General features: G+C 39.0%; 1 protein-coding gene across 3 annotated transcripts in view; it reads left to right on the top strand.

Moving 5' to 3' along the window:
• SIPA1L2 (signal induced proliferation associated 1 like 2) overlaps positions 1-24,355 on the top strand; it is a 235,821-nt gene extending 211,466 nt beyond the window's left edge. The window contains exons 24-28 of one of the 3 annotated variants that reach the window (XM_043543298.1): positions 2,920-3,051; positions 13,660-13,713; positions 14,675-14,798; positions 19,854-19,935; positions 21,382-24,355. In XM_043543298.1, the coding sequence (XP_043399233.1) occupies positions 2,920-3,051; positions 13,660-13,713; positions 14,675-14,798; positions 19,854-19,935; positions 21,382-21,528 (539 nt within the window). In that variant the 3' untranslated portion in view covers positions 21,529-24,355. The remainder of the gene's footprint in view (positions 1-2,919; positions 3,052-13,659; positions 13,714-14,674; positions 14,799-19,853; positions 19,936-21,381) is intronic. The other 2 variants (XM_043543299.1, XM_043543300.1) reach the window with 2 other exon arrangements.
• Positions 24,356-25,332: the final 977 nt, after the last annotated feature.

The raw sequence follows: 25,332 nt of genomic DNA, 5'->3' as shown, positions 1-25,332 counted from the left end.
GTCCCAGAGGGCATAGAGTCTTTTCTCTCCTTCACTCAGACCACAACCAAAATGCAAACAGCATGGAAGAATCATTCCCTAAAGCTCAAGAGGCCCAGGAGGTTTTTGCACTGTTAGTACACCAGAATATATCTATCTTGCCCTATTTAAATTTAAATAATTGTCTGTCATGGCATGCAGATGCCTGGACTGTTGTTACTCCTCCTTATTTCTTCCATCAACACTGTGAGGTTCCGGACCTCTCAGTAACCAAACCTCCTTTCGTCCAGAAGGCTTTCTGCTGTTAAGGCCCTCTGTCTACCCTGGACAAAGTAGTGTAGATCCTATGTGAATTTAGGTCTTCACAACGACGTATAAAATGAGGGATGATTACTGGTGAATAAATCAATCCTACACCCCAATTTGGGAAACCAGCAGAATCTTATCAAGTAGACACTTTCCTGACAGGTTTCACATTCATCTTCTATTGACTTGTCACACAAAAGCAGGGGTTCTTTTGAAGTGACGACTCACTTCTCTAGGATAAGAGCTGGATCACCAGTTTTCAAATAAGATATCCTGTCTGTTAAGAAGGTTTCCCTTTTTGTCAAGCACCAGAATACACAAGTATTTGTATTATTCTCCAAAGGACTTTCACAGACTCCAAGCCGAATTCCCAAGAGATTGTTCCATGATCGGTCCCAAGTATGATTTCATCCTCAGACACTTTTAATGTTTTCTGGGGATATTCAGTATTCAAGGTACTAGACAGAAAATATAGGCAGGAAGTGGGAACGGAATATATTTATATGCTGAAATTCCATTTAATATAAAATCTAGTTTTGCATTCCTGGGGTTCGGTAGAGAGACAGAAGATGTTACAGCAAATTCTATTAAACAGACTAGCTGTAAACTTTCTCAGTTACTCCATGAAAACTTAATAATGGAATATCTTGTATATATATTTCAGGATAAGACAGAAAAATCCCATGGTATATGGGATTTTTACCTCTCCTGCATCATATTTCAGATACAAGTCTCCCTCTCCCCCCCCCCCCCATATGTTTTTATTGAGGATTGCATACCTGCTCCTCCACCCCATCTTTTCCATTAGAAAGATGATTCATTCTGATAGAGGCTACTGCATGCAATAGAAGGTATTGTGATACATTATGCTTGTTGTGTTTGTATGTAAACTTTAATTATATAGACTGTATATTATATTCTTCCATTAATATCTGGACAAATGGTAATATGCCTTTTTCATACAAGAAGAAGATATTCCATGTTATGTGTGCGCATTGTTTCTTTCCTTGTGGAAAAAAACTCTTCAATTTTTTTTTAGATGGTGCTGTAGTGAGAAAAGCATTCCTCAGACATATAATAGCCTATATCTGGGGAAGAACTTGAGGGAGGAAAAAGTCTGTATTTTTAAAATATTTTTTAAACTTCTGATTCAACCACATATTTTAAAAAAAAAAAAAAAAAAAAAAAGGATTGAAGTCAAATAACTTTTTTGCTGACTGATATTTAATGAAATAAAAATTTCTATCATTCATCTTATTAGTATAAATTAATGTTCTCTTCTCCCTAATGTGATTAAATCTAATTGTTATATCTACTTTCATGAATGTCAGTATATCTAACTGCAGTATTTTTATTATATTATGTCTGCATTATACATCAATATACAAATAGAGCACAGAATCATAGAAATGTAGGGCTGGAAGGGATCTCAAAATCATCAAGTCCACCCCCATGCATTGAGGCAGGACCAGATAAACCTACACCATCCCTGACAGATGTTTGCCCAACCTCTTTTTAAAAACCTCTAATGACGGAGATTCCAAACCTCCCTTGGAAGCCTGATCCAGCAGTTAAATCCCTTATAGTTAAAAAGTTTTCCTAATATCTAACCTAAATCTCCCTGGCTATTGATTAACCCCATTACTACTTATCCTATCTTCAGTGGATATTGAGAACAATTGATCACAGTCCTCTTTATGATAACCAATAACATATCTGAAGACTATCGGGTCCTCCTTTGTAAAGAAAGCCTAGCTTCAAAAAGAAAATGTAAAGTAATTCCCAAAGTGGACTATGAAAATAATCTTCTATTCCTTCTGAAATGTAAATTCATAGTATGTTTGTAAAACGCTGTATAAAAAAAAACCCTAAAAGCTCAATATCACTTATTATTAATGATAAATGAGAGCTTGTGCACTAATACAAATTTGTGCAGTATCTGTGGTATAGTAAGAGTTGCAGTTCATTCTGGAAATAGTGTTACAATATGTTGAAATCTATCACTTCCTCCGATATACATTTTATCAAGATAAAATTGAAAGAGCATTTTAAAATCTGAATATAATTTTTCTTTTAGAGGATAGAACAAATTGATAAAACTAAAAAGGGAAAGTTTCTGAATATTGGGTGCAATGTGGGCATAATTTCAAAGCAGTCTCTGTACCTGCACCCATAATCTGAGCACACCCCATTTTTGTGTGTATAACTCTGTATGCACACAAATTCTGCATGTGTGGTTTCACGGGCTTTTTGAAAATGTGGATCTATAGGTGTGTCTAACAACTTTCTCCTCACAAAGGATCTTAAAAAAGCAACTATTTGGGTTCCTTAATATTCTACTATTTATAACTCTGTTCTGTCAATTTATAATATTAGTATGCTCTCATGTAAAGTGGTGGTTAGGAAGAGAATATTCTTTTTAAAAAAATCTTCCTTCCTTCTCATTCTCCGTCAATCCAATGCCGCTTAAAATGTTATGCTGACACTGAGCATTTATAGAAAAAGCAGGGGACAAGGGAAAAGTGAGGATGAGCACCCTTTGGCTATATATATTTTTGAAATTTAATTCTAATAGCCTTAGAACTAAATATAGACCATTGTCCTAAGATGACTAATTTTTGTGTTTGTTGATAGATGAATTCTGGTTCTCAGATGGCTCCTTGTCTGACAGAGCCAAATTCAACGATCCCGGCTTGATGCCCCTTCCGGACACTGCCGCAGGACTAGACTGGTCCAACCTGGTGGATGCTGCACGAGCTTTTGAAGGTAAGAAAACTCAGCAAAAAGACTGCTCTTCCAAGTTTTTCCCATATCTTCTATATACTCATTTTGAATAATAAAAATCTTATATGTATCTCAATAGTTATAGCCTTTTCTGTCCTTTTTGTAATATCACTTACTTTCAAATGAGGAACTGTGTTGGACACAATATGTACTGTGTGGCTACTATCAACTCTGCATGTGCAGTCCAAGTGATGTTGCCCCTCCCTCTGACTCGCATAATAAGCCCTCAGAAGAACGTTGCAGTGGTACAAGTCTTAAAATGTCTACTGATATGTTTTCAAATATAGTGTGCAGTCAGGAAGTAGAGCAGTCATGCAGAATTGGACTATAATTCCAGGTTAACCTGGAGAAAATGACACACTCATCTCTTTGATATCAAACCTATACATGCTGAGTTTAAAGGTAAACAGAATAGTAGACATGCATATTTAAAGTTTTTGTTTTAATGTATGCTTTGGTCAGGTCTTTCTCTATACTGTCTTAGAGTTCAACAATCTCAAGTAGAAAGGTTTTGTTGTTTTACTCTTTAGTTAAAGGCATTCAGAACTATTCTTGTACTATTTTGAATGCATAGAAAACGTATCAGTGATGATCAGCATTCTAAAATACCATCATGCTTTCTATCCTGATTAACTTTGAGTCCCTTTGTCTCTGTTCGGCCCTTTTCATATACTTCCTATCAGTTAAGAGGAACGTATTATAAAATTGAAAGATATTCTGAACAGGATTCCCATTGTATTTACACACTTGGTTGCTTGCGGGAAGATGTGTATATATTTTTGTTACCAGTATCCTAATGCAGCAACTGGAAAATAAAGACTTATCGATACAAAGAAGACTTGGAGTGATATAACTGTGTTCATGCTAAAGCATTTTTTACTGCTGCATAAAGATGATTTTGTTGTTCAACAACTCTTTTATCAGTTCAGCTGACTGAAAGTACTTGTTCTGTATTCATATTTTCTGAAACTCAGATATTTTGAAGTCTTTTAGAAACTTTATTTTCATTTTTCTAGTCTCCTTAAATCCTCAGCTCAGAATAATGGCATACTGCTTTATTCTGCAATTAATTAATTTGAGCAGCAACTTCTCGATTCTAGTAATGCTTATTCTCAATAATTGCACAGTCATATTTTTTTCTCATTTGTTCTGTTCAAATAGGAAAAGCTATTGACTGACTTGTTTTTAGTTGTATATATTTCAGATATTTTCATTTATTCATTTTGTACTACAGTACTTGTTCAGACTTCATAGTTTGAAGAAGACAGTCTGAGTCACAAAATAGAGATTGTCTCATTGATTGCTTTGTGAATTATTTGAAAAATTTGAGTTGTAATGCACATTCCCATAAAGAATGCTATAGTAAGTGTTTCTAAGTTTTGTGTTAGTGGGTACATTTCTTTTCTGTTAGTGGGCACATTCATGCAGAAGGTGGAAAGATCTATGCATGTTCTATATAACCTATAAAACATTATAACTAATTTTTTGATTTCATGCTATGATATTGACCTCTTGAGTGGAAATGGGTTTTCTAAAAGATTTGGTCAACTTTCTGCATACTCAGTCTCATGACCAGAGAGCCAAAGTCAAAATAAGCACAACTGATTAGCATATCGTGAAAAGTTCATTTGGAGGGAATCAATTATAAGAAATATAGTTGGGTTTGAATTGGATGCTATTTTCCTGTGTATGTTGAAGTTGTCCTTCGTAATTGAGGAATCACTTCAAGACTTGGTATTAAGAGTAGGTGGGAGCTAGTGTTCTGGACTCTATGAATGTAATGAATAGAGAAATGATGATCCCAGAGATTAAGGAAATTGGTGATAAAAATGTCAATGGAGTTCTGCTATGCAGGGTTCACAGTGTTTGAAACGGAACATTTCTAGAAGTTTGGAAATGAAGTCGAATGGCTAGTTCAGCATTCTTCTTTAAGAATATTTTAAAAGGAAAAGGTGTGTACCAGCACAGAATTTGGGATGCCACAATCATTTCCTTAGCTGTGTGGGGATTAAAACCTCAGACCTTTTTATTTTGGTGCATGAGAATGTGATCAAAACTTTTGAGATATGTCTGTCTTTAAAGAAAAGTGATCCAGTTAATGAAGACTAAGCCATTGTTAAAGGGGTTGTTTGCTGCTGAAGATTTAAGAAATTAAAGTTAGATTAGTCTCCAATTCTGATCTGCCATGTCTCGTAACAATTATGCAATTTACAGTCCTTGATATGAGAACTTTATTTTAGTTTTCTTTTTTCATACAAGGCAATTTTTCTATCTCTCTTCCTCTCCATAGCTGTGGCATGATTCAAAGGTCAGTTCTTTCTTGGGCCTCTTTATTCTATCTAGTGACAGCCCATAAAATTAATACTTATTCATAAATACACATTTTGAATTATTACCATAATTCTTCTGTGTTTTAAACCCAACTCTCATCCAAGATGGAACAATATAGAACAGATGAGGGATTTTAAGCCTGGGAGCGAGGTGATTTAAGAATGAATGTCGACATAACTTTTTTTTTGCCATTACAGCTAGAACTTGAAATTCACTGTTAGATGCTACAAAGGCCTTCTTTTGTAGTTTAAAGCTAAATGAATAAATAATAGCTTTTTCCCTCTGGTTAACTCATCATTTTGCTCCTGAAAAGTTTTTGGTCTAAGATAATGTTGAAAAATATATTTTTAAAAATTGATACTGAGATTTTTCTCTTAGATTGTGCTGTAACCCTTGCTTTCTAAAAGCCCCTGTGAATAGAATGCTACAGGATCTTAGAGATCCAGATACCAGTGCTTCTAGCAGGTCAGACTCTTCATCAGGATTCTGATGCTATTGGTTTCCTTTATGACCCTCACTTTTTGAGGATTCAACTGCTACCGCCACTTGCTAGACAAGAACTTTGTGCACAGGTGGATGATGAAACCTCACACTAAGTAGGATCTTGATGAGAGGGAGCCTGAGCAACTTCCCTTTTTTCCTGTAGCTTGACCTTGTGGTCCAATTTTCTCTTCAGAGATGGCTTCTGGGGTCCATGAAGTCCCTGATTTGGGACCATTTTAAATATCAAAGCAAAATTTAGGAGGGTTTTTGTTTTGTTTTGTTTTGTGTTTTGTTTTGTTTTTTTAAGACAGTTTCTGCACTTGTTGCTGCAGACAGAGCCTTGAAAATGGAAACCAATTTCTAAAGTTGAAAGTTTACCGCTAGTATTTCCTGACATTCTTGTGGAGTTCACTGTTCCCACATGGTCTCTTGGAGAGGGCCTTTGTGATTGATGAAATCAACAGGTACAGTTCCTTGCTTTTTGAACCCGTTCATGGCTGGGGAGAAGTGGGCGTTAGAAAGTCTGCAACTGATGCTGCTAGAACACCCAAGGCTTCCTCCTGTCAGCTGCTTGCATTTTTGCAGTCCTTTCCAGAGCAGTCATCATGGTGTCTGGACCATTCAGTAATGTGAAGCAGCATGAGCTAAGCATAGGTAGGGTGATCATACTTCCCAAAGGGAAAATGGGACACAGGGTGGGGCTAACTCAAGGCTCCCTCCTCTGTGTGGGGCTGGCCCAAGCTGCTCGCCTGAACCCCCCCCCCCCCCCAACACACACACACAACTGCCTGGGGCCAGCACAAGCCACTCCTCCACACACGGTTAGCCAAACTGCTCGCCCAAGCCCCCCACCCCACGCTGCGCGGGGCTGGCATTGCCACTCGCCCCGCCGCACATTCCTTCATGCACCCCCCTCTTCTTTTTTTCTTTTTTTTTAAACAAAAGTGGGCATTTGTCCCGTTAGCTCTTGCCAACTGATCAAGGCTGAGATAGGGCTTAAAAAGTGGACTGTCCCGGCTGAAACGGGACATGTGGTCACCCTAAGAATAGGTCTAGGGGCAAAAGGATTCCAGCATTCTAGTCTTGTTTCAGTTCAGTGCAGCTCAGCTCAAACATTGATTCTCTGTGTCCTTGGCCAAGACACACTTAAAATTTTGATCGCTGGGGGGTTTCCTCAATACTTAACTACATTACTACGATGTGGTGACCATTTTTTATAGACTGCAATGCCTATAATTAACTCACTTGTGGCTTCACCACTTGTCCTCATTAGTCACATTACAAATTTATGGCAATGCAACCTTTACACTACACAAGCGTGTTTTCTCCGTGTATAATACGGGAAGAAACTTGAAGAGCTAATGGAATACAACTGAGAGCAAAGCTGATAGATGAGACTACAGAGGAAAAAGGGGACAGATAACAAGATAAGAGAAAAAAGGGTAAAGAGATAACATAATATGGAAGAGGAGAGAAAGGAACTGAACAACAGAATTGGGTGCTACTAGGCAAGACAATAAAGAAAGAAGAGTATAGAATAGAAGGAAAACAATAAACAGAACTGAGAAAAGAGAAAATTGTATTGAGATTGATAGATTAAAATGGAGAATGAATGGAGAGAAAAGGGGATAAAGAAATGTTAGAGAATAAGCAGGAAAAGAGACAACCTTTAGAAAATTTGATTCATATTCCTTTAATTGTTTTATTACACTTCTCTGAAATCCTCGTAGTTCTGAGTTTGGGGTAGAGCAGTGTACTTTTGAGTACTTACATTGTATTAATAGTGATGGCTACTTTGGAAAATCAAATAACTGAAGAATATAATGAAGGAAAAAAACACTAAACTGTCCAAGATTCCCACAACTGCTTTTCATTCTAGAAGATTGGAGTGGGACATAAACATAAACATTGACTCTTATGTACAGGCCCAGCAGTATTTGTGTCACTGTTAACTGCTGGTTTTAGTTTAAAAATGGGCGTTCGCTGTTTTTTAAATAATATTTTGGGGCTTCAACAACCTGACAGAGAGCCCCTTTATGTATTGTTTATGATTTGGTTATATGAACAAAAGTCATTTCAACCAGTGGTGAGCTGGAGCCGGTTCGCACTGGTTCGCTAGAACCGGTTGTTAAATTTAGAAGCCCTTTTAGAACCGGTTGTTCCGTGAGGGACGACTGGTTCTAAAAAGGCTTCTAAATTTAACCCGCCAAAAGTGGCGCCTTAGACATCAACTCCACAGGTGCTCCAGCCCTGGAGCACCCAAGGGGAAAATTTGCTCCCCGCCCCACCCCTGGCCCCAGCTCACCTCACCCTCACCTCCGCTCTGCCTCCTCCCCTGAACGCGCCACCCCGCTCTGCTTCTCCGCCCCCCCAGGCTTCCCGCGAATCAGCTGTTTGCGTGGGAAGTCGGGGCAGGTTGAGAAGCAAGCCGCGGCTTCCCGCTCAGGCTCAGGGAGGCAGAGCAGAGGGTGAGCTCGGGTAGGGGTGGGTGCGAGGAGGGCCGCCCGCGCCGCAGCAGGTAACCGGGGCGGGGGGGGGGCGCATGGGAACTCTTCCCCGCCCCAGCTCACCTCTGCCACCCTCGGCCTGAGCGGGAAGCTGCGACCTGCTTCTCAGCCCTCCCAGGCTTCCCACCAAGCAGCTGATTCGTGGGAAGCCGGCGGGGGGGGCATGGAGAAGCACAGCGGGGCGGTGCACTCAGGGGAGGAGGTGGAGTGGAGGTTAGGTGAGCTGGGGCTGGGCGCGGGGCGGGGAGCTGCCGGTGGGTGCTCTGCACCCACCAATTTTTCCCCATGGGTGCTCCAGCCCCGGAGCACCCAGGGATTCGGTGCCTAAGGTGCCACTTTTGATGGGATCGGTGGGGGGAGTGGCTGCTCCCCCTGCTCCCCCCTAGCTATGTTCCCCCACCCCTAGGAGCCAGAGGGACCTGCTGGATGCTTCCTGGGAGCTGCCCCAGGTAAGCACTGCCGGAACTCCCCACCTTGCCCCCTGGCAGGTGCCTCTGGCTCTTAGGGGTGGGGTGGGCACCCACTACGGTGGCCCACGAGACCCTCCTGCCCGGTTCTGGAGGCAGTCAGGGGACAGAGGAGGGGGGTGGATGGGGCAGAGGTCCTGGGGGAGGGTGTCAAGGAACGCAGGGGTTTGTATGGGGCAGAGGTCCCGGGGGGCAGGGGTGGGCAACGACGCCCTCATGGGGTGAGGAGGGAACCCATTGTTAAGATTTTGGCAGCTCATCACTGATTTCAACCACTGGTGTATACCAGGTATTTTCACAGTTTTAAGCTACTTATGCCAATTAGAATGCAGCATTTCTTAATGCCATTTTATCTTTGTGGCACCATGTGTGCTACTATAATTAATGTTGTTTTAACATCTCCATTTTAAATCTTCATAGTTTAATAAAAGTTATGCTAAACATATTATGATTAGGGGAAAGAAAAGCATTCAGCATAAAAGATAAGTATTTAATCAAATTAGCTTGTTTAAGTGTTTAGAAAAATAAAATTCAAAACATTTAGGAAAATTTCTGTTGTCTAATATGCATGTTGTAACTCCTGTTGACTTCAGTGGAAGTTTGTGTGTCTGTGGACAGAATTTGACCTTGAGATGGGAGTTTAGCAATGAGAGGGCCATTTGATGCATTATTTTATTTTTAGCTTTCTTCTATTATGCTATATGTTACCTAACTTAAATTGTTTGGATAATTTTATTTATTTATTTATTTTTGCTATCTGTGATGCTGCTGAACAAATGCAGTCCTGGTCCAAATTCTGCTCTTTTACAACTATGCAGTCCCATTAACATGCACTGAGGTGGATGGGTTGCACGTTTTGGTCCAGTGTTCTCATTTTTGTCTGTCTGGAGTAGGCAATTTTTTGCTTAAAATTTTGATGTAAGTACCCATATATCTTCTCAAGTAATTTCCTTTGTGTGAGTAGAAAATGACATTCCAAACCAAAATTAGAAAAAGGAAAAATATGTCATTCGAGAGGATTTGATATGCACATAGAGCTTCTATTAATGTCAATAGGAGTTGTCCTGGCAGGGTTTGGTAGCACAAGTGTTGCAATCATAAACAAAAGACTAGATTCTTCTCTCATCTCAATTTAACTCCATTGGTATCAGTGGAGGTCTTTTGATTTCCACTGGTGCCAGTGAATGGAGAGTCACACCCAAGTCCTTATGTTATATTAATAGTGATGGCTACTCTGGAAAATCAGATAACTGAAGAAGAGAACAAGGAGAACAACAACTTTTGGTCAAATTCTGCCCTCCAAAGCACGGATTTAACTCATTTCAGTTCACCTTTTAAAAACTGCCCTGTTAAACTGGTGAAACAATTATTAAACACGAGAAAGTACTCATGGGCACGTTCAGTGGGACAAGAAATAAATACTGAAAATAAAAAATTAGACATGCAGCTGAATAAGAATCTTCCTATGTAACCATTCACTTTGCAATATTCCGTTTCCTTATTTATGACAGAACTGTCTTATGCGTTGTTCCGGGGAGATGAAATGAGAAAACTTGTTGGTGATGTGCTAGCTATTATCTATGTTTGTTGTTGTATTACTGTTTGACTTTAACATATATACCATCATGTGCCAGCAATGCCCCTCTGCCATGTGCATTGGCCAAACCGGACAGTCTCTACGTAAAAGAAATGGACACAAATCAGACGTCAAGAATTATAACATTCAAAAACCAGTCGGAGAACACTTCAGTCTCTCTGGTCACTCAATTACAGACCTAAAAGTCACAATATTACAACAAAAAAACTTCAAAAACAGACTCCGACGAGAGACTGCTGAATTGGAATTAATTTGCAAACTGGACACCATTAAATTAGGCTTGAATAAAGACTGGGAGTGGATGTGTCATTACACAAAGTAAAACTATTTCCCCATGTTTATTTTTCCCCTTACTGTTCCTCACAAGTTCTTGTCAACTGCTGGAAATGGCCCATCTTGATTATCACTACAAAAGGTCTTTTTTCTCTCCTGCTGGTAATAGCTCACCTTAACTGATCACTCTCGTTATAGTTTCCAGAGTAGCAGCCATGTTCGTCTGTATTCGCAAAAAGAAAAGGAGTACTTGTTGCACCTTAGAGACGAACAAATTTATTTGAGCATAAGCTTTCGTGAGCTACAGTTCACTTCTTTGGATGCGCTGTAGTTCACGAAAGCTTATGCTCAAATAAATTTGTTCGTCTCTAAGGTGCCACAAGTATTCCTTTTTTTTTCTCGTTATAGTGTGTATGGTAACACCCACTGTTTCATATTCTCTGTGTGTATAAAATCTTCTTATTGTATTTTCCACTGAATGTATCCGATGAAGTGGGCTGTAGCCCACGAAAGTTTATGCTCAAATAAATGTGTTAGTCTCTAAGGTGCCACAAGTACTCCTGTTCTTTTTGCAGATACAGATTAACAAGCTGTTATTCTGAAACCCATAAATTAGGTTGTTGTTTTTGGAATAACAGCTCACAAAATCACTTATTTAGCATACAGTGTGAGAGCCTAATGGTTTCTAACACCTATTTAGTGACATTGTTGCCCAAAGGATGAGTGGTGGGTTGCTGTTTAACATTTCACAAGTAATTGAACATAGTAAAGTTATGTTTAGAAACTAGCAGAAGTGCAGTAATAAAAAGCTCTAAATATTAAATTTAAATTTCATACAAATACAACATTAAAATTTAGTAGAATTTTTGCAAGGAATAAAAAGTTATAAATGTACAAGTTATAGTCAATGGACATTTAAAGTAATATAATCTATTTGTAGTTTTTGCTGACTAAAATTAAAATTTTGGGGTAAATTCAAGAAGGATGTTGCTAAATTGCAGGGCCCCCTCCAGGCACCAGCTTTCCAGGCAGGTGCTTGGGGCAGCATTGAGAATGGGGCAGCAGTCCGTGTCCCGCGGCGGCAATTCGGCAGCAGCTCGCCGCTGTTCTTGGGGTGGTGGCAATTCAGCGGCGACTGCTTGGGGCGGCAAAATTGGTAGAACTGCCTCTGCTAAATTGGATAGGGTTCAGAGTGGAGCTATGAGAATGATTAAAGGATTAGAAAACATGCCTTGTCGTGATACCTACATTGAGCTCACTGAGTATAACATAATCCAGTGGCAGGAAGTTGAAGGTAGACAAATTCAGAGTGGAAATAAGGCATATGCTTTTAACTGTGAGGTTAATTCACCATGGGAACAGTTTACCAAAGGTCATAGTGGATTCTCCATCGCTGGAAAATTTTAAATCAAGATTGGCTGTTTTTCTAAAAGATCTGCTCTAGGAATTATTTTGGGGACATTCAATAGCCTGTGTTATACAGAAGGTCAGACTAGATGAACACAGTGGTCCCTTCTGGCCTTGGAATCTATGAATCAATGGAAATTTTTAAAAACTGGGTGAAATATTTTATTTTAAAACTTCATAGTGGGCTTTCCGTGACTGTTACGAACATCCTTTGTAATACTTCCTCACTAAAAAGAAGGTGGTGGTTTGATTCAAATACCCCTAGTAAGTCCAGAACTACAATCTGTCTTTTTTTTTTTTTTTTAACTTAACAGAAAATGTCTTAACCTCAGTAGACCAGACAAGTGCTTCTTGTCTGGTCTACTGAGGTTAAGACATTCTTCTTAGAAATGCTTAGTCACTATTGTGAGGGAAAAACACAGGGTAAATTATATTGAAATAGAGTTCAGTGACATAAAATACCCATGTTTTGTGCATTACTGACCATTAACTAACTCATGTAGGAAAGTTAGGAGCAGTATAAGATTTGCCACTGCTTTTCTGTCCTCCACCATCAAATCTCAGTCAAAGACTTGAAAAAGAGCTCTGTGTAAGCTTGATAGTTTGTCTCACCAACAGAAGTTGGTCCAATAAAAGATATTATCTCAACCCCTTGTCTCTGTAATCAAACTTTAGGGAAGGGAAGAAAAGAACAAGTGAAATGGGTAATTAGATGTGTACCTTAAATTTACTTCTGCCCCAATTCTTTCGTGAACATAATTGTTTGCACAGTCTTTTCTGTGGCACCTAATTTGAGTAAGGAAACTAAGTTTAACCTTTCCCTGCTGCTTAATTTAATTAAGCTATATTGCTTCCATAGTGTGAGTTGTGTCATTGTGATAGCAATGGTGTGCGAAATTCTTCTCCTTTCTCACTTTAGATGTGTGTGGAAAACTCATGACCTAAAAATGCCAAGACGTATGACAAATTGCAAATAAGGATAAAACTTGGAGAAACTACTGCTGTATAAAGTTGGTCTTGAAATCAGATATAAAAGTGAAAATTTGCATCAAAGTAGTGTGAGAGCTGGAAATGACTTTTCAATCTTTACAGTGACCTCCAAAAGTGTTCATTTTCTAATCACTTAACAAAAACTTCTAATTGCTGTGATTCCCTGGTTTTGTTTTTGTTTTAATATCTTGGTAGCACTTTCAAAACAAGTTAGTAAAAATTCTTACTTAAAACAATTTGCCATGTATTTACCATTTGACTTTTGTGGTGCACCACATTTCCATGCTATGTATCATAATACTGTGCATTATATTAGGGCCGCTGAGCATGAAATGTGTAATTTCAACCATGTTGGTTGGCATTACATAAAAATTGATTTTGAAAGTCTTAAGGGCTTCTCACAATAAGAGGCATTCTGAGCTGTATTGACAGTATTCCATTATGTGAATTTTGCATAAGGACCACAGCTGCTTTAGCAGAGAGATTAGTTGGATGTACTCTCTTGTTTATAGGAACATTCTAAATCTTATTCCAGGTTTTGACTCTGATGAAGATCTTGGGCCAGTCTGTCATCATACATCATTTCTAGGTGACGGTTTGGGGTTGATTGTTGGGTTTTATCTTTAGTAAACTTCCTTTCTGTTTCAAGTGTTTGCACGTTTGCATGGTAATGCAAGCTTTGGGCCTGCGGGGGAGGAGAGGGAGAAGGGAAGGCAAGGCATGTCATGGCCAGAGTCAATAGAAAGCTGCAGGCATGGAATTTGTATGGAAATCAGTTAAATCAGTCTCCACAGAATATGGATTTTCCACAACAAACAATTTTAAACCATAATGAATCATTTACTTTTATTCTTTGCAGTGATCTGCGTGGCATATTTTTCATAAATGATTTGTGGTATATTTTGGCAGCTACATTGAATGTCCACAGATAATGATATTGGTCATTGGGAGACAGGCTAAGTTCCAAGCACATTGGGCATGTATGCTGGTGGCCCTCACCTTGTATTTTTGGTACTTGACGGTGCTTTCACCAAATAAAAGCTACTTTTTATACTTAAATATGACAAAATAAGTGCATAATAATAGCACTTGTATACTGCTTTTCAAATATATAGATAACCAGCAGCTTACACAATGTGTCTGAAATGTCAGAATAATAAAAATGGAACTGTGAAAATTTCTGTGGAATTTGATTCTTTAGCTTTCCATGAATTGGTATTGTCACTGATCATAGCCCCTGTTTCTCAGGTCTTCTGTGGATTTCAGTGAGACCAATTTACTATTCAGATTAGCATTAACTAGTCAAAACAAATCTATCACTTTGCTGATATTTGCAAACCAGATGTTGATACAGATGTTGGAAAGAGCAACTAACTGGAACAAATTGTAAATCTGCTGATTGTCTTCAAAGCTATCATGTAGAAATCTACTTCCCAGGCTCTAACTATGTCCAAATAATTAATTGTACATTGGCCTTTGATTTTTTTATTTTGTATATGAAATCATGTTTACAAATTAGCTTTACATTAGCTTTGTTTTTGCCTTTACAGATCAGAGAGTGGCATCTTTTTGCACCCTGAATGACATGCAGCAAGCTCCAGGTTTGGAAGGTGCTCAAGAGTTACCTTTGGATGAAGGGCCAACAAATGGAAAAGATTTCATTGATGCTACTGGGTATGTAAGATTTAGCGCACTTTTATTATGAAGCAGATGACAATCACTTCCTCTTAATATGGTCTATTACGTGTTCTGAATAACTTCTGAAATTACGTGATGTTCTTAACACAGCCTAACGTTCTTTACTTTTCCATGCCAAGAAAATAATTTATTCTAACTAGAGGAGATACTTATTCAAAGATCAGGGTGTTAAAATGCCCAAATTATCATATCAAAATTGAGACTCCCCTGTAAATATTGCAGAAAATACCTTTTACAACTATGGCATTCCCAAAAGTTTAGGAGTTCAAGTACGATTCAGAGTTACCGTATTATAAGCCAATATCTTTGAAGAACTGTCAGAGCAGTAAGATATGGGAGCGAATTATTTTGGTTTACCTACTGCTTTCTGGATATTAAGAACAATTTTTGCAGTTCATCAACTTGTGACTGTTATCCATGCTAACTTGTCAAGTTTGTAGATCATGACAAGCTAAACAATGAGATTGTTTAATATAATCATTGCCCTGAGGGATAAAAATCCAGAGGAAACTTGCATGCAGTGCTGAGCTAGTTCATTGAATCACTGGACAAATGCTCCTTCCTACTGTCTTGGCCTGCCATAACAACTACATCTCTCTGTGTAATGCTATGAAGTCTTGAAGAAGAATTATCAGAGATAAACTACAATGGCAGACACAGCTATTCTTGTTTTTGAAAAAATTAACTTCTTTAACAAAGTCACAATACCAAGTAATTCATACACACCATATCAAAAATACTGCTCATTTGAAATTAACAGGAGTGGTTGAGTGCCCAGCATTTTTTAAAATTAGGGGCTTACTTTTCTTACAACTTGTACCTACAAATGACTTTTGGTGCCCAACTTCAGGACCCTTTTGTTGTGTTGGGCATAGTGTTTTCAAATATAAGCAGAGATACTGGGCTACAATTCTGGAGCAAGGGTTGGATTCCACAGCTACAAAGTCATCCAGTGTGTAGCTCCCTGACTACCAGGAGAAGCCCAGTCTCGGTCATGTTCAGGTTTACATGCAAGGTCTACCTCTGTAATGGCTTTCACCAAGTAATTGCAACTTTCCAGGACCAACCAACAATTTGGAATACTGAAGGGGAAATAGTAGAAGGCAAGAAGGACATGTACACAGTAGGAACTAAAGAGGCTGTGAGGAATTGGCCCTTCAAGGAACACACGCTGCCATCTGTAACTGTTTTATGGCACATAGATAACACAGTGATAGTTGCCTTAGAAAACAAGATAAATATGTAAATGGCCATATGGAAGAATATGTATCTTAACATACCTGCTTCTTCAAACATTTCCAATATCAACGCTCAAGTAATTTCTATGAATTTGGGGTGTACTCTGGAAAATTTTAGATCCATTAATAAAATGCTGTCAGCATGGGACAGACCTAATCCTGTTCTTTCATATTTCATTCTAATCAAATGGGTAACGCCACCATTAGGTCCTTATCCTTTGAAATGTCTATTAGCATGAATATACAAAGGAATATATAAGAAATTTTATTCAGCATCTTTTGAAACAACTGACATCCAGGATGAGTAGAACATATTCAGTTTACTGTTTGCTGTTTTTGATTATCACCAAGGGCAAAATAAAACAGAATAGAAAGAAAATTATTCCAATAAGAAAGGAGGTTGCAGTGTTTTATACTACGTTGCAGGCCTGTCAGCGAACAGACACCTTTTCTTGGCTCTTGCTGAGAAGACAGTCCAGAAAACTTTAAAGCTCATCAGCACACAGTGAAGTTCCTAAGGAATATCAGTGGCTATAACAGTTTGCCAGGTCTGAAGTCCCTTTTTAAAAAAGATAAGACTGCTTTTAAATATCTCATATGTGGTCTTGTGCTTCATTTGAAGAGAGTCTCTGGCAAGCCATGATAAAAAAGTATTATGGGGTTGAGGAGGAGCTTCTGCTTCTGCCCTAGGAAGATTGTTCATGCATAGGAAAGTGGTTCAGCACCTTGGGAGGCTAATTAATGGAAACCCAGGGGCTGCCAGGGTCCCTCCAGGGCTAGGAATATCTAGGCACCACTGGTGGTCAGGTCTGCAGAACCCTCAGCCTTTGTGGAAGAGGAATTTAGGTAGCCTTGATGATCGGAGATTTCAGGCAGCAGAAGTTGTCTTAGAACTTAAAGCTGGATCCCCTTTGCTATATCTGTAGACCAATGATGCTTCTGAATTTTTTGAAGTCAGGAGACACGTCAGCACATCAGGCTGGAGCATTCTGTCTCCAAAGCTCTGGAGTTGCTTCAGCATTAGCAAGAGAAACTCCAGTTACAGAGTATTCACTTCCTCTTAGAAGAAATTGCACTGAGCAATTAAGTGACTATTTATTTATTTATTTATTTATCTATCAATCAATCTTTATTTACTATTTGTTGGATTACTGTAACATCCAAGAGCCCTAGTCATAGACCAGGACCGCATTGTGTAAGCAAGCACTATACATACACACAACAAAAAGATGGTGTCTGCCTCAAGTAGGCATTTTAGTTGCCTTCGGACATATACTGGTATAAGGACAATTACTAAAGTAAATCTTCTTTTCTCTGTAGTTGCATCTAGCACCATTTCAGCACTCAAAAGCAGCCAAACATTGATGCTGATTAAATGAAGCTTGTGCACCTCAATGAGGCTGGGTCTCTGCTCCATCCACCTCCTTCCTCTCAAGTTTAAGTACACTGTAGAAAGCGCATGGACAGCCAGGAAGTTGGGAGGTCTGCACCTACAAAATGCTGCTACAGTAGGAGCTTTGCACCTAAGGTCTTTTGGGTGGGCAATAGTTGGGGTAGGTGCCTGTCCTGCAGAGCACTTCTGATCTTCGCCAGAAAAAAGTGCTTTGCTCTAGAGAAGACAAGGCAACCACCTCCTCCAAGCATCTCTTTGGAGACCTCTGAACCTTAAAAGGTTCACGTAACTAGGAAGGTGTTAGGCCTGCCCGGGCCACCAGTGCTCTAGTAATGCAGACCTTGAAAGATTAGCCTGAAGCATTCTCAAGTGGTGTTAAAAATATTTCTTTGAATAAATTGTGTAAAGTTTTCCTCCTATCAAATTCAGCAAGAGGAAATCCAGTCCCTGCTAGCAAAGAATGTCAGACCCTATTGACCCCACCATACACCCTGCTTTAAAGATAAAGGGCTTGCTTATGAGCACCTCCTAATTTCTTTCCAAAGAATTTCACTGAAATCTGTCATTTTATCATATCTTCATTACCATTTTAAAAAGTCCTTCTCTAAAAACTCAGTGTGAAAATGACTCCTGGGACTTTAGTCGTCATTAAACAAAGTGCTCGAAGGCTATGCAGCTTGTTTCCTCTTTAATATCAAATACAATTGGCTCCCTTGTTTCCAAGAGTACCATGTCTAGATGGCTCTCTGCACATTTCATTGCTATGCCTTTGCAGATCTGCAACTTTGACTGAATATACCTTTACATTACATTAGAGAGATTTCTGCTTCTGCAGCCAAACCCTGGTCAGTTTCCATCTAGGAGACTTGCAGGGTAGCCATGTGACCTTTTCTGCTTGAAATTAGCATCTAATGTGGGGTAGAATCTGGTCTTCAGACCACCACTCACTACCTTATCTCCCTTCAAAGTTGAGTTCTGTAATCTTTTGTTACAATCCACAGACACACACACCCCACCTTAAACACACTTTGCTTTGTTTATTTCTACCTTTCATTTGGATGGAACTGATCAGTGGGTGTTGTGCAACTCTGCACAGCAGGGATGGCATACAGTGCCCCCAGCTGGAACAAGGGGCTTAAGTCTTCAGCATCATGTGAGTTTCCTGTCTGGTGACTTGGTACAAGAAAAGATAGCAGCTATGTGTCTTTAGACAACAAATACAGGCAAACCATTAGCCCCTGCTTACAGCTGAAGCAGAGAGATTGTAACTTTCTTAAGGTCACAAAGGGAATAAGTACCCTAGTGCCTCACACCAGTCTGGTGCTTGGAGCTCTAGACTGCCACCTGGCTTCTGTCCTCTCCACTAGGGAGTTGTGGGTTTCAAAAACAGGAAGATTCAGCAATAGAATGTATTGGTTTTAAAATCTTTCATTTGTTTTGCTTTTCAACTTGAGGAGTGGAAGAAAGGGGAAGGGGGGGACTTTAGTCTTTTTGCTTATTAGGGTGTCATTTTTAATTAGAACCAATTTTAGACAAATTAATCTACTTACATGGTAAAGCACATTTCTCCTCAATGACTTTAAACTCACATCACCTCTTCCAGCTAGTGTGCATTTGGAATAGCAAAAAGGCATGCAGGCATTCCCTGTTCAATGTTGTCAAACCTGTCCAATTTGCTAACTTGCATGAAGCAGCTGATTCAGCTTTGTGTATTTCTTCAGCGTCTCTCATCTAGATGAAATAATTCACATTACATCTAATTTAATCTGTGAGTGTGTATGTATGTGTGTATGTGAATGTGTATGTGTCTCCCAAAGTGTTCACTATCATAAGCAGGACAACAGCTCTTCTCTGCATTTTCTCTCAGTCATGCATTTGATTAACCGGTGGCTATATTTTGTACATTTGACCTTTAAAGACAAAATGTTAGTCTTCATAAAGTCACTGGTTTATCTTTTTGCTTGAAATGGCACAATTGCAGACCAGAGAAGAGAACTAAAATAACCCTATATGTTTATAATCGTTGCTGTTGCAACTTGCTTTGTTACTAATGTTCCTTATCAGAAAGCAGCTTGTTAACAAATGCACTCTTCGCATTAATTAGTTGAATAGTTAATTTGCACTGTGAATACATGTGTGAGTAAGATCTGAAGCATATCCTTTTCAAAGTCATTTTTCATTTCTGCTTCATTAGTGTGAGATGCAGCAAGGTATTTCAAACATCACAGTAGTGCGTTCGTGCTTGAGCAAGTCGATCGTTGCTTTTTCCAGCTGACATGCCCAATTGGCCCTGGGTCAATTGTTTTTTGTGATGTGACCCTATAAGAGTATGTTTTATTGACATTAAGGAAGGAAGTATTTTGAACTAACTCTGGAGTGAAGTTGTTGTTTACTTTGTAGGGAGCACACGCCATCTACTCTGACTGGAAAAGTAAACCAGCTGGAAGTGATCCTGCGGCAACTACAAACTGACCTCCGGAAGGTAAAAATCTCTTCATCAGAATTAAATGTCTCCGTTGCTCTCCAATAGAAATAACTATACTTACATAGTACCTTCCATCCAAGGATTTCAAAGAGCGGGTTAATGTGGGCAAAAAGAGGGCATTTAACCTTATATGCTGCACTTAGAGGGGATTGAGAAGGCCTAACTTCAGATCAAGAGCTGCTGCAGGTGAAGCTGGGATAGAATTATAAAGCCAGGTGGAGGCTGCAGGGAAGGAGCATGCAGTCACTCCCTAGAGGGAGAACAATTGGTCACGAACAATGTGGAAGTCTAGGGGGAAAGTGAGCCATGGGGATCCTGCCCTGGACTGTGTAGTCAGACAAGAGGCCAAGAGGGGTGAAGTAGCTATGGAGAGCAGAGGATACTCCAGTGGTAAATCTAGAGATAGGACAGGAGATAGAGACATGGGGTAGGAAGGAGCCCAGGGAAAAAGAAACTGAGCAGACCTGCACTGTTAGTCATAGGGTCCTTGGGCTAGAACCCAGAGTTGTGGGCAGGCCCAGGTTCCTCTACCCACCGGTCACTGGGAAGTGGCAAAGTACCTAGAGGTGAAACAGAAGACTGTCTGAAGCGGCATCCGGACAACTTGTCCAGTGGGACTTTGATACCCTGGAACGGGAGACTGTATAGCAACTTGACCAGAGAGCCGAGTCAAAAAGATGAAGCACTTCAAGTCATGAGCAGCCAATGATGGGGGCACCATGTGGGTTGAAAGCTAATTCTCAGACCTAGTCACCAGGAGGCATACCTGCAATGAGTGCAGCCATTTACAATCCATGAGACTATATGCCAGGAGTATGACATTCAACTTGCAGATGAGTAAACTGGGGCACAGAATGGTTTGTGGCATGACTGGAGTCAAACAGTGAGTTAGTGACAGAGCTAGAAACAGGAACTTGGGTGACAGATCTGTTAAGCAACAGGCCACATATTGCTTTAAGTGATGAAATAAACCATTAGAGGGAAATGATTGAAGCCAAACATTTTGCATTAGCTTTGTATTTGTGAAATCAAATCCTTGTGACTTGAATTCTTCTGTATCGCTTGTTAATCCTCCGATCTTGAATCTTTTCTTTGGGAAAACACATTTGGGAGGTTTCACAATTTTTCAGTCCCTACTTTTAGGGATGAGTCTAATCTGAACTGTAGAATAACTTTTTTAGTGCTCAAATCTTCGTGATACAGGAATTGGGTTCTACAATTCTCATACAGAAATTGCATTTAGTTTTCTTTTTAGCCTGCAATGTTATCTTCTTCGTACAACACTGCAACAAATTTGTGGATTCAGCTTACAGTTCAATTGCTGTCATAATGGATTAGGGAGCTAAAGTAAACAGAGCTCTGTGACTCACTTAGAAATATGAGCAACAAAACTAATGTCATGCTAGCTACTCACTTTATTCAACTTATATTTTTATTAACCAGGAAAAACAAGACAAAGCTGTTCTCCAAGCTGAGGTCCAGCATTTGAGACAAGATAACATGAGACTTCAGGAGGAGTCTCAAACAGCAGCCGCTCAACTAAGAAAATTCACAGAATGGTTTTTTAATACAATAGACAAGAAATCCTAATGTCTAGGCCCCTGGAAAGTACTATTTGAACTGCGTAACAGCTGTATTTTTGAATTAACAAAATATAATTTCATTGTGTTCACAATCCATTTTAGATGTTTCTGCTGTATTCTCTGTCCAGCTCTATTCATTTGAACAAGACTGAGGGCCATGTGGATCTATCTTTGAATTCATTTGAAGAAAGCAGAGAATAGCAGACATTTGTTTGTGTGAAGATGAATGTAAAATTCTTGGTGTCATTTTAGACATTTTTAGAAAATGCTCTGGGTTGGGGTTGCCTGAAGAGGAACGTTTTGGGTTTTATTTCCTGTATTTCAGGTCCTCTGGTGAAGATGTTTAAATCAATTTACAGTAGCTTGGGCTTCAGTATTGTAAGATAAAAAGAATAATCAGACATATACCTTAATGTTTAAAAGGTGCTCTATTTTTTGTATGTACAGTAGTTTATTTCCACAGTCACATTGTCATAGCAATAAGAATGGAGGTATAGTGAATAGTCACAAAGCTGTGTGTATAAAACGTTAGCACTGATGTGTTTAACACTAGTTTGGATGCAGATACATTAGAGATTATTTATTTGCAGGAACAAATGGTGCCTGAATATAAACAGTGTTCTGATTTTCTAAAGATACACATGCCTTGTAAATGGCTCACTGGGTTAGCCCACTCCAACTTCAGATAATTTTGTATAGTTGATGTTCAGCTAAAACAGTTATACTGCTTAACTATTAAAATCATGTATGGTGTGAGCCAGCCAATCACTTGTACAATGCCAAATTCGTTTCTTTGTACAGAAGCTTTGATCAAGTGTCTTGTATTTAACACCTTTATTTAAGCTTATTTAACCTTCAGTTGTTAATTTTATAAAGTTTTTGTTTTATCTGCACTATGGTGAAGACAGTTGGTTGCGAGCTGTAATATTTTTAGCTTGCTGAGACTGTACTGAGGAATACTAGAAAATTCTAATGATTGGATGCTGCTAGTACACTATTTGTATGCTTTAACATTTTTAACTGTTTCATTTGAGATGAACATACATTTTGCTTTTTTAATAAACGTTAAAAATATAAACCTCAAAAACTGATATTTCAGTTTTTCATCATACAGCACACATCCAATTCCACTGTCCATAGTTTAGGTTTCTGTTCAGTCCACTCTGAATGTCATGTGCATAAATGTATTCATCTGTGATCTTACTTTATGTTCTGATCCTGAGGAAAATCTAAGCAGGCATAGCTCCCATTCACATCTCAGGCTCAGCCCACAAAGTTGATGCCATCGTTGGTGTGATCTGATCTATACCTGACAGGGTAGCTATTCTGATCAGGGAGCAAAAACTATCCAGCTACTTATGTGTATTGACCTAAAAGAACTATCGCTACACCACGGAGAAATATAGAAAAATCACTCAACAGGCATCAAGTATTTTGAAAATGTATCTTAGTGCCAGATACTCCGCCATCTTTAATGTGTGCAGTCAAAGATTTGATTATGTTGTTAGCATCTGCGAGATATGAAAGCATGCTGCTGATAGCTTAGCCTATTTTATGTTCATCTTCTTTTGCTGCAATTCCACATATAGTACTCTCCTTAAAATCTACTGGAAAGGTGCAATTGTAGGAAATGAATTGAAGCGGACGAGCCCCTTTGATGTTAGTCTGCCAAGAAGAGCCAGTTTGAGACTGTGATGTTGTTGAAAGCACAGGCACAAAAAATGGATTCTAAATGAATGTGGAAAGTCATATTTAAAGCTCAATGTAAAAGCTCTCAAAGCTTTAAGTGCATAAACTCAGCTGATACAAATTATTCTTCATCCACTATTATGTACTGTGTGGGCCAAATTATGTTTTCTGAAGTGGAACAAAGATCTGTCTCTGCTAAAATGTTGTTTGGATGAACAATAGGAAAAATCATCTTTGGGCAGAGAACATCAAGGCTTTGACCAAAATTTCAGTATCACAATTTACTAGTGAAATGGGGGTTACAGGGGAGGGGTGGAAGAAAGGGATTGCATTCTGAGTCCCTGTACTTCTTTTAGCAATGGCTCTGATTCTAACATGCCGGGCAATGTCTGGCAAAAAGCTCCATTAAGTTACAGTAATTAAACATGGCAGTCATGTGTTTCACTAGAATCTGATTTAAACACCTTGCAAAAGTCATTAGTCAACCCATCTGGGCTGGACACCTTGCCAAATTGCAAACTGTACAACCGTCACAATTTGTCAGTAAAATGTGCCTTCAAGAGAGGCTTGTTGTCTTTGGAAGCTGTGCTAACTGAAGTGAACTCAAAGAAGGGGCTTTTTCTGGAGAGGTAATATTGAGTTTGTATAATAGTTAATAAAACTTTTTAGATAACATTTATTAGCAGAATATAGTATATATACACTAATTCCTATTTTCAGCTGCTGAAATAACTACGACAATGAACTGTGCAAAAGAAGTTTGGCAAGTGGATTTCTTCTCTCTCTCTCCCTCCTGGTCTCAAACACTTGAATATTTTGTTCCCAAAAGTGAGAAAAATCACTCAAGGATTGTGACCCCCTTACTCTGATTGTAACTCCCAATAATCATTCAGTCATGTGCTGCCACAGTAAATGAATCTACTTGAGTAACTGCTAGCCACCAAGAGGGAAGTGGTTCACAATCTGGCCTTAAATGTTTAATGATATGTGCAATCAATCAATCAATTTTACCACAAACCTTATTCTAGATTTGAGGTAGAGATCGGATGCATTTAAATGTAGAGAGTTGATTATCTACTCTTCTCAGGTTTCAGAGTAGCAGCCGTGTTAGTCTGTATCCGCAAATAGAAACGGAGTACTTGTGGCACCTTAGAGACTAACCAATTTATTTGAGCATAAGCTTTAGCGAGCTACAGCATCCAATGAAGTGAGCTGTAGCTCACGAAAGCTTATGCTCAAATAAATTTGTTAGTCTCCAAGGTGCCACAAGTCCTCCGTTTCTTTCTACTCTTTTCAGTCATCTTTTCAGAGGAACTTAGTGCTCAGGAAAATGACGGACTAAACGCTAGCAAGAGACGCAGCCATAGTACTGACAAAACCTTCCCAGCACCTCAGTGCTGACCTGCAGAATTCCAGTGTTGAACAGAAATCAGTCATCTGTGCCAAACTTTGTGCTGCTTTGGTAATGTGAAGAAATGTCCAATAGTGGCTACAATGAGACCACAAAATTGTTTTTGCTTCCGACCTAAAGGTGCGATAATGTGTATCATAGTCTAATACAGAGATTGTCTTTTGGGGCCACCTGCCCACCCATTCATGACCATGTGGACTTTCCCACTTCCCATTCAAGATCTCATAACATCCTTGTGGCAACTACAGAAATTGCTTACATGTTAATATTTTCTTAACATTCTCTTTTCTAAAGATACTGATGCAGAACTGTTTTTGGTATGATTTCTACTCCTGAGGATGTAGAACTTAATCATATTGTGGTCTTTATTATTTAGTGCAAAAGCTACGTCTACTTCTTGAACCAGCTCCTGTGTATTCCTCCTACATGCCCTATATTTAGCTGTTTGAAGAAGCAATTGTTTAAGGTGTTGAAAATTACTTCTCTAAAACCTGTTCCATTGGGACATTTGACTATATTATCTTCACTGAGAAGCATGTAACAATTACTGTGCTCTTTACAATAAATATGCTAGCACTAATACCCAAAAGGCTTAATGAAACGTGGAAATTATTTAATTTGAATGTATCAGAACCATCTACATTATCTCTAATCAATTTGTCCTTTTTCTTTTTTTCTGGTCTACCGCCACCAAATTTAGTTGGAAAAAGA

The sequence above is a fragment of the Chelonia mydas genome, chromosome 3, assembly GCF_015237465.2.
Source record: "Chelonia mydas isolate rCheMyd1 chromosome 3, rCheMyd1.pri.v2, whole genome shotgun sequence".
Taxonomy (NCBI): Eukaryota; Metazoa; Chordata; order Testudines; family Cheloniidae; genus Chelonia; species Chelonia mydas.
This window is presented reverse-complemented; position numbering and strand designations above follow the sequence as displayed.